The sequence below is a fragment of the Adiantum capillus-veneris genome, chromosome 15 (genome assembly GCF_014529385.1).
Source record: "Adiantum capillus-veneris isolate H3 chromosome 15, ASM1452938v2, whole genome shotgun sequence".
Taxonomy (NCBI): Eukaryota; Viridiplantae; Streptophyta; class Polypodiopsida; order Polypodiales; family Pteridaceae; genus Adiantum; species Adiantum capillus-veneris.
In genome coordinates this window covers 18,320,215-18,330,214 of record NC_140945.1, presented here as the reverse complement: position 1 = coordinate 18,330,214, position 10,000 = coordinate 18,320,215, and the positions used below count along the sequence as shown (strand labels likewise).

Sequence of the window (10,000 nt, the reverse complement as noted above, 5' to 3'; positions counted from 1 at the left end):
CGTCATATTTCCTAACATCCTGCTCTTTTTTTTGTTGCTGTACTTTTTCATTGAGATTCGCCATCTCATCGTTCACTTGCTTCGTCTTCTTGTTGGATTCCTCTCTAACTTGCTGTAGATCTTTCGCGGACTTCTCTTACAATGATGGATAGATAGCCAAGAAATGTTTACTTGCTTCCCTTTCATTATCAAAAGTTGAATACAATAGACAAACAATTCGTCTCTTTCATCTCCAATAAAACACAGAAGCTCAGTGACATTACGAAAGGGTAGTGGTGCATTGGTCGTTGGATCATCAAAGTAAATGTGGCCATCAATCCATAAGTTGATTGCTTTGTACCCAATGCTTCGCAGTTGATCTCCAACATTGAGATTCGATGTGCAAAGTCGCATAGTAGCGTACTCCTGCTCCAAATCAGTGTTTAATCGATATTGTTTTGACCTATTACTAATGTCTTGCAGTGGAGGGCGATTGAATGACATGTTTGTTAGCTCATCAAGCAAATTAGAGAGAGAATGTGTAATAGTGACTGTTGCAAGCAGGGAAAGCTGGTTATGGAGGGAAAAAGTGGAGAGTACTCAGAGATAGTAGAAAAGGATTATGTTGTGGAGGGAAGAAAGAGAGGGAGTGTAGCTCAATCTCCTTGAATTTAAAATGTTGATTATGAGAGCTTTAGAGAGAGAAATGCTGTTGAACACAGAGGTAATGGAATTTTCCATTGCTCTCACCTTGAGCTTGAGTTGGAGAAGCATGAGAGAGAGAGAGAGAGAGAGAGAGAGAGAGAGAGAGTGGGAGGGAGTGGGAGAAAGAGTAGATCTGCAACCTTGGAGGATCTGTACTTTTTGTCAGATGTAAGCAACATAGAATGTACTCTTGATGATTGGGAGGTGGAAGTGACGAGAGAGAGTTGGCTCCGTTTTAGAGAGAAAATACAGTGAGAGAATATGCAAAATCTGCTTTTTTGACGGGGGGAGCTGAAAAATGCTTCTTTTAATGAGAACTAAATGAGAGAGTGTGGTTTATATGTTAGAGAGAGGAGAGATTGAAAAAAGATGTTATAAAATTAAGTTACCAACTCTCTTTTGGGTTAAAATAGCTTATTTCCAAAATATAAAATATACAAATAGTATTTTTAAAAATCTCAACATAGGTTGCTTGGTCAAACTTAGCTTAAGCTTTAAGCATTTCCTTAAACTAGAGGCCCTCCTATAGCCCATTCCCTTCCTAATGAGTATAAATGATCTTTTTCTTAATGCATCCACTAACTCGAAATTTTATCAATGAGATGCGACTAGAGACGCTTGGAGACAACGCTAGAAAGTCTTGACAAATCACTATAACAAAATGCAAAAGGTACACTAAAACTCCTCTTTTTCTAATACCTACATCGATTGACACCATATGCACATCAAACCAATCAAGAGATGCTAGTTGCCTACAGATAAAGGGTATAGGAAATCAAAATAAATAAACCCAAGGAAAGGAAATACAAGGACTGCTATTGTAAATGCTTGACTTCACCAAAAAGAAAATGCTATTTTAGAGCAAATAATGGTGATTGCCGACTATCGACGGAACATCCAAACCATTTTAAGCATTTGTCAGCGCATGAGATCTGATGACAAGCATGGTCATTGTCATGATGAGTGAAAACTGAAGGCTTGTCCACAGAACTTACTAGAACATCCAACATGTGTCAAGGATTTGTTTCAGAGACTTGGTCATTTATGTTTAACATGGTCTTTTAGTCAAAGCAAATGCAACACTATTGAGCCAAGAGCAAAAGATTTCTAGCTATGCAGTAGCATCTATTTAAAATATCCCTAACCAAGAGTATGATGGTGAGTGTGTGTTCCCCACCCCTAAGCAAGGGCCAAGGCAACAGATAGTTTGCTGAAATATGATGATAAATGGTGGCTTAATTTTGCCTCTATGCCATAATGTCGTGTATTGAAATACGTGTTTAAATTTCGAAGCGTTTTTGTACATTTATGGCCTCACTATTTAAACAGAGGCTATTTTCTGACCAAAAGAGCAAAAAGTCTAGTTCATAATCATGCTTTCCAAAACCAAATTGCAAATGTCAATACTGCAGTACGTAGCACACCATAATAATAATGACTGTTTGCAGCAATTGCCACAGTTTGTCACAGGTGCAACACCTCTGCATGCAGGTGGAAGCTAGGTTCACTTTAACTGTTGACTCATCTGGCAGCGATGACTGCGGTCAAATGTTCCAAGCAAATTGCCATGTTTTGCAAAGATGATTTTACATACATGTGAATCCCTATATAACCCTGTTCTGCTAATGGATCAGGCCATGCTGTTTACCTAGTTCCTAATCATGTGCTATTTTGTACAATACACACAACACCAGAGGCTTGCACCATGGAAGGATGAACTCCTTAGAAAGCTGTTGCTCTCTTCTCTGCTGCCTTTTTGCTGTCTTCCAGAACTAAAGAGGCTCTACACAAGGGGCACGTTGTACGTTTGTGGTCTAAGCATTTATCAAGACAGTGTCTGTGATAAACATGCTTGCATATTGGTAAGAGGCAAATCTCTTGACCCCTCTGAAATTCATAAAGACAAACAGGGCACTCCATATCTGTCAAATTCATGCTGTTAGGATCGTAAAGTGTGAGAGAAAGAGCTTGCACAATTTCCGCGGAGAAGCCAGAAAAAACCAGGTCTGAAGGTAGCTCATACTCCTCCGGAAACACTATATGGGTACTATCATGATTCGTCGGAGGTGGTTCACCAGCTAAGCCCAAAGCTCTCAAGAAGGAATTCAGTGTATGCTTCATCGATACAGCAATCTTGATGATGATCGTGGGTAGTAGGTCAGCGATGTTTGGGAAGACCGAAAAACCCATAGGTTTAAAAGAAGTAGGGAGAATTTGTCTGCACTCCTGCATGAGAAACAAAAAAAAAAATATCTAGTGCAAATTCGAAGTGAACGAGTTAATGGACACATCAGAGGAAAGATATCTGAACATACAGACTCATTCCGAAAGAACAACAGACTCATTCCGAATGCAGATGCAGGATACCCATGTTTGATCTTATGTAACATCCTAACTGCATCCTCGAATGTAAGCAAAATAGCTCTTCATGATGCTATAAGAATGTTACCCAGTATATGCGTGCCCTCGAAATCAGAGGACTTAAAATAAAGCATGGGGTAAATCATCGACAACTCAGAATATCCCATCTTAAGGCAGTCGCCCAACCTCTTTGAGCTCAGGTGGGGATTTCAAGAATTTATGCATGACAAATACATGCCTTCTCTACCCGAAATTTATACCCTCTGCAAAAGCATATGTATATCTCTCCAACATAAATAGAGATACCCACATACAGTACATGGCTGCAGCATCATCATCAGGTCGAGCAAAAGAGTGCAGTCGATGATATGGAAGAAGGAATGCTCATGCACTTGCCTGCCGTCAGGATTTTCAGAGAGACGAGCCCCCCGACCACATGCGCAGAGCTTTCAGGGTTTTGGACAAAAGAGGAGGAACCCACGAGCGGGGCTCTTATGCAGAGCAAGCAGACAAACCTGGTGAATCCTGTGACAAAGGAACCATAGCCAACCTGCGCAGAAGAAAGGGGAAATGGGTGGTCTGGAAAATGTCTTGGGATGATTATAAAACTGCGTGATTGGCAAGCCCGTCACTCCTCGTCTATCTTAAAGACCACGGGGCCTACGGCGAATCGCGATGTATGTGATCGGCAGCCCTTGGGGCAGAGTCGCCACCCTTGCACGGATGCGTGGGAGTCCTGAGAGGGAGTTCCAGGGCTAAAGGCACGAGCTCAACGGTGGGGAACCTTACTTTTTTGGCCTGTGGAAGGCCAAAAAAGGCACGAGCTCACCACGGGGGAACCTTACTTTTTTGGCATGTGGAAGGCAAAAAAAGGCACGAGCTCACAGGTGGGGAACTTTACTTTTTTGGCCTGTGGAAAGCCATAGGGTTCATTGTGCAAGGTTGTTGCAACAATGAGACCGTTGGATTCTTTGGTTGGATAAACACCACATGGCAAGGGTCTTTGTAAAATAACTTTGTTGTCTCTTTTGTTTCCTTACATCACCTTCTTTGAGAGACTTGTCCCCAAGGATTCAAAAGTCTTGTGAATAGAAAGCTAAAACTTTGGAATAGAAAGCTACTCTCCAAGGCATTCTCTGCATGTTTGAAAATGACTTTAGAGATCAAAACATTAAACAAAATATTCGTAGGAGTTTGATCTTATGATGCAATCTTCAAAAAAGCCTTTTTGTCTAAACGGCAAGTTTCCTCCTTATACAAATACAAAATGAAAATATTAGTAAAAAAATTTAAATTTGTAAAATATTCTAACTATTTTTTAGTATATTTTATCGGGTTTTTTCTCCTTTGCCATCCTTTGAAACCGGCTAATCTCGATTTTCAATCGACTTAAGTTTAAGCTCAGACACACATTTCTCAAACACTGAGGTATTGATAAACGATTCTCTCATTTGAGGATTTTTTTTAAAAATCACTTTACTAAATTGTTTAATTATTTTCTATGCTTATTTGAAAGCATTAAAATATTCTTTTGTCTTGATTTTTAATGTGCCTTTTTATTTTACTTCCTTTTTTTTGTTTCAAAATATTGATGTGCAATGTGCACCATTTACCTTATTATTGGGGCCCATTCATAATATATAAGCCATTGAGAAGATAATAAAAAAATGACCTGATTGAGACTTATCGTAAATGTTATTGAAATTTTATATTATTAAATGGATCTTTTTATTTCACCTATATATGAACAATACAATTTTATATTGAAACAATACAATTGCAACACTGATTAAGACCTACTTTCGATAAATCTTTCCTCCCTCCTTACCTTCAACAGGCCATCGTGAGTCCTCACCTTGTTATCCCATGGAGATGGGATCAACGGTGGATTAAATCTCCACCGTAGATCCCTCGACTATTGGGCGTGGCTTTTATAGAAGAGGCCCGTTTCCCCCGCAATCGACATTCCCAAATGTACCTTATGTCCTTTTCCACTCCCCCCCCCCGCCCCCACATAAGTGACACGGGGGAGGCATAAAGGGATCGACAGTGGGCACGCAATCTTCAAGACGAGGGGCGTATGGGATGTTGAATCTCCGCAGCAGGAGGGGGCATCATTACTATACACACAAGCTCGCATGCCTCTCGACAACACGCGCTAGCCCAAATGGTTAGAGCAAAATGCTCTGAGGTGGGCGTCGTGGCTTCGAAGGGCAGCGGCAACGTAGGTGGAACCCTATTCTTTTTGTAATAGTAGATTTGATCAACGGTGGATTAAACCTCTGTCATTGATCCCTTCACTTTTCCCGTGTCATATAGCTATGAGCCACCCTCTCCCTCTCTCTCTCTCTCTCTCAAAGATAATTCAAACTTTGATTTTCAAAAATTTCCTCCATATAATTGAAGATAACTCACAAAACCTTATTTCCCTCTTAAAGACCATCAACATTTGAGACATCGGGTCAGATAGGTGTTTAGGGTGCATAACTTAAAGTGAGGATTCCTCCCACTTATTCAAGGAGTGCCCTGGTATTAGAGGCCTTGCAGACAAGCTTTGCAAATGGGTCCAAAGGACATGGAAGTTAGGATTCTATAAGAATGACTTTGTAGAAGGTGAAGACAGTCCCAGCATGCGAGAACTGTCTCCTGGAAAGCCGAACAATGGATTAGTCACACATCAATAATTACCGCGGCATTTACTACAATAACTTCTAGAAGGCTATAAATAGGACCCATTACATTGTAATCGGGCTTCTTACTTTTTAGTTCTCTTGGCTTTAGCTTTCAAGTATTTCCGAGCTACAATCTCTTCGCCTGTAACTTCACCTTGTAATAATTACTATTGTAATCATTTGAGCTTCAAACCGTTATACCTTGTACCGATTGTCCTTGAACTATAAATCTAAAACTGTAAACCCTTTTCCAGTTGTCCAATATGTCTCCCATTCCAGTATACTATTTCAGTTTAGATAACTATTTCAATTCAGTCTCTGCTCTCTATTGTAGTTTCACTGACTAAACTGACGACTTACTAGTAGTTCTAAATTCTAACACTAGAATTAGCTATCTGAAGAGATCAGCTCCAATTCCATTTTGGCGATTATGGTGGTGGTTAGAGTTGTTGCTCGTCGACCATAAAACTCCTATCTCCATGTTAGAATTTCTCATTGAAGGATGGCGCGCAAAACCAGTCGTGGTTGAAAACCATCACACAGCGTTGACCTTGTTCCTAAAAAATCAAAAAGAGACTCTGATCCTAAGAAGCATCCGATGACTGAGACTGAGGCTCAGGAGGAGCACAGTCATGCTGATGAGGCCAAGGACTCTCAGCACTCCAGTCAGTCCAGAAGGAGAAGGGCTGAGAGGGAAGAACGCAAGGCTAGGAGTTCTCGGACCACACATAGGGATGACTAGGGCCAAAGGTAGCAAGGGTAGTCGTCACAGTTCTAGTAGAAAAGCCAGAGAAGAGACAGAAACTGAGACTGACGAAGAAATTGATTGGGATGTTGATACAGACCATTACAAGAAGTCCTCAAGATGGAGTCAGGTTCCGAAGGTCAGAAGAGGCAAAGAAGATGCTGACTGGCATGATTACACCTCTTCATTGAAAATTTCTTTCCCAGTGTTCAAAGGTGGGAAGACAGATGATCCAGATGTTCATATCCAAGCTTTTGAACAATATGCTGAGTTGAAAAATATTGATGAAGATGACTGGGGTGAATACTTTCCTCAGACACTAAAGGATGCAGCAAGGAAATGGTACTACCATTACCCAACTTGCCAACTCAAATCATACAACAAATTGCTCAAGGCTTTTAGATTGGAATATTCAGACAACAGAGGTGATGAGGACATCCTCTGTGAACTCGATAAGATAAAGCAAGAAAAATTATCAGTCAAAAGTTATGTTGAGAAAATCAAGGAGCTAACTAGGCAGCTACAGGAGCCACCATCAGAAAAGAGGTTGTGAGCATGGTTTTTAAATGGGTTCCACAGTAAGAAGCTTAGGGAACAGGAGGTACCCGCACCAACAAAGAAATTCAATGATTTGGTGCAGTGAGCCCTGAAGCTTGAACAGAAGGCAAAGAAGGAGAGGAGTCACAAGAAGAGGAGGTCCCAGTAGTAGCAATTATTCCACTGAGAATTATGATTCCAGTAAGACCTCCAATAGCTCTGAAAGCAGCTCAGAAGAAAAGAGAAAAGACAAGGCCAAGAAGGGGTCTTGGTGTAGAAAGATTGATGAGATAGCCCGACAGATTGCTAAAATCAGCCAGACCAGACAACCAATTAAAAGAATGGAAATCTGGTGTTCAAAGTGTAAATCTAAAGATCATGTTTCCAATGAATGTCCACAGTGTATCTATTGCAAAGCATATAGTCATTTATGGAATAATTGTGGCATTCGCATTTATCACTTCAAGAAGGGAAAAGATTTGTCTGTAGTGGCATTTACCAATGCTGAACTAGTCAGAGTGGAGACAACCAGTGTACCCCAAGAGGAGAAATCAGGTACCAATGGTACTGTTACTAGGCACGGCAGGTACTAGGGAGGTACTGGCCGGGGCTGGGGTCGTGGTAATTTCCAGAATCGAAGCCTATATTGTTATATTTGTGGTTGTGGCAAATATGGGCATTTTGCGGCTCAGTGTCCAAAAATACCTACTACTGCGACTACTGAGGTGAAGGCCACAGAGCCAGTTCCTATACGAGCAAATACATGCAGCAAAGGGGTTTTCATTGAGGAAATTCAGAGGAGTCGGCAAAACCAGTCAGTCCTGAAAGTAGCAAATGGGCTCAGCAAAGAGAGGTGTGGAAGGCAAAGGGTAAAGAAAAGGTAGTTGATGAATGGCAGGAGTAGAGAGAACTGTCGGCTAAGATCACAGAGGATTTAGCTAAGAAGCTGCCAGAGTAGCTAGAAAGTTTTGATGCTCGAGTCATCCAGAAGATACCAGCCCAATCTTCTGAGAAAGCACAACCAGATCAGTCAGGGTCTCGGATTCTTAAGACTATGTTGGTTGCAGTTCAGGGACTGATGGGGAAATTAGGAAACGATAGATAAGATATAATTACAATAGGAAACACTGGAAGAGGCACCGAAGGCACCAGAACAAAGGAATGGCACTGTACAGATAGTCCCGATTCTTCTGGATCTGTTAACTCTGATCAAGAGAGAGAAAAATTCATGTCAAGATTTGTGACAGAATTCAGAAACTCACAGCTGAACTAGATGACATTAGAATAACTTTGCCTGAAGCAGTGAAGGAAGGCTAAAGCGGAGGCCAGAGCAGTTGACTTGGCTGCTGTCAGAGATGATTAAGTGCCGGTGAGCTAGGTAGACTACAAGCTTAGAAAACAGCAAGAGCCACTATCTAGCGTCATACTGGATGGAGGGGCAGGAGTAATTAGCTTGGGGATATACCTTCAGCAAAGAATGGGTATCACAAACCTGAAACCAACACCTTTCAAAGTTTGAATGGTGGATCATCGAGTTGTATAGGCGACTGGTATGATAGAGAGTATGCAGATAAGGGTGGGCAAAGAAAAGTTCAAGACCAGTTTCCTAGTACTAGATGTGCAAGGCGCATATGGGATGCTACTGGGGCACCCATGGTTGCGAACAACACCGGTTGTTCACGACTATGCCAATCAGACTCTGACAATACAAGGTGCCAGTAGCAGAATTTAGATTCAGACAAACAATACTAGGAGCTGGAGAAAGGAGCTACGACCAAAAGAGCTTTGCCAAAAGTACAAGGTGAAGAAAATTGAGAGGATGCTGGCGGCAATGAATATTTTTCCATTAGCCGAAACAGATCTCAACGCAGTATTATTAGACAAAGATCGGGCTGAAAAGTAGAAGAAGCAATTTCTAGATCAGTTCTCTAAACTGAACTCTGGGAAATAACTAGTTCAGCTGATTGGAAGGCTGGAAGAACCAGTTGATTCCAGTACGCCAACGGCTTCTGAACAAGCACACTCTAGAGAAGTTACTAAAAATTAGAATAGCAGTTTAGAGCTCAGAGGACCGTTTTGGGATTATGCTGAGGAGTCAACCAAACGAAAGGGTGGTGGGCCTAACTAGTTGCTTCCAGATGATCAAGAAATAGAGGAATGGAATCTAGGTTCTGAGGAAAATCCTAGATTGATCAAAGTCAACAAACATCTGAATCCAATAATGAAAGAGAAGGCCAGACACATGTTCCAGAAGTACAAAGATGTGTTTGCATGGGAACATACGGATCTCAAGGGAGTGGATACAAAGGTATGTCAACATCGAATACCATTGAAACTAGATGCCAGACCAGTGCGGTTGCAAAGATACAGAATGAATCCTAATTATGCTAGGAAGGTCAAGGAAGAGATCAATAACCTTCTCAAGGCTGGGTTCATTACTGAAGTGGCCAGTAGTGACTGGTTATTTCCTATTGTGGTGGTACCCAAGAAGAATAGAAATCTTAGAGTCTGTGTGGATTATCGGAAGTTGAATGCTCAGACCACTAAGGATCCCTTTCCATTACCATTTATGGACATGCTACTTGATGATATTGCAGGTTGTGAGATGTATAGCTTTATGGATGGTTATAGTGGCTATAACCAGTTATAGATTACTCCTAAGGATCAAAGTAAAACTACTATTATTACTGAGTGGGGAGCATTCACGTATCCGGTTATGCCGTTTGGTCTTTGCAATGCTCCAAAGACCTTCCAACGATGTATGATGGAAATATTCAATGAATTTCTCCATCGATTCCTTGCCATATTTATGGATGACTTCACTGTATTTTAAGGAGAGGATAAGCATTGGAAATGGTTTTCTAGTGTTGTTAGGGAAAGGGAATTTGTTTCAATCCATTCAAATATGTTTTCTTGGTCTAGAAAGGACAGCTACTGGGACATGTATTGTCCAAAAATGGTATAGAAATGGCCAATGACGAGATTCGATGTGTCGAACAGG

At 41.1% G+C, this 10,000-nt stretch overlaps 1 protein-coding gene across 1 annotated transcript; it reads right to left on the bottom strand.

Moving 5' to 3' along the window:
* Positions 1-2,210: 2,210 nt before the first annotated feature.
* LOC147440351 (RING-H2 finger protein ATL72-like) lies at positions 2,211-3,774 on the bottom strand. Its single transcript, XM_086483509.1, has one exon. It carries the CDS (start codon positions 2,914-2,916, stop codon positions 2,407-2,409), a length of 510 nt encoding a protein of 169 aa, XP_086339635.1. The 5' UTR covers positions 2,917-3,774; the 3' UTR covers positions 2,211-2,406.
* Positions 3,775-10,000: the final 6,226 nt, after the last annotated feature.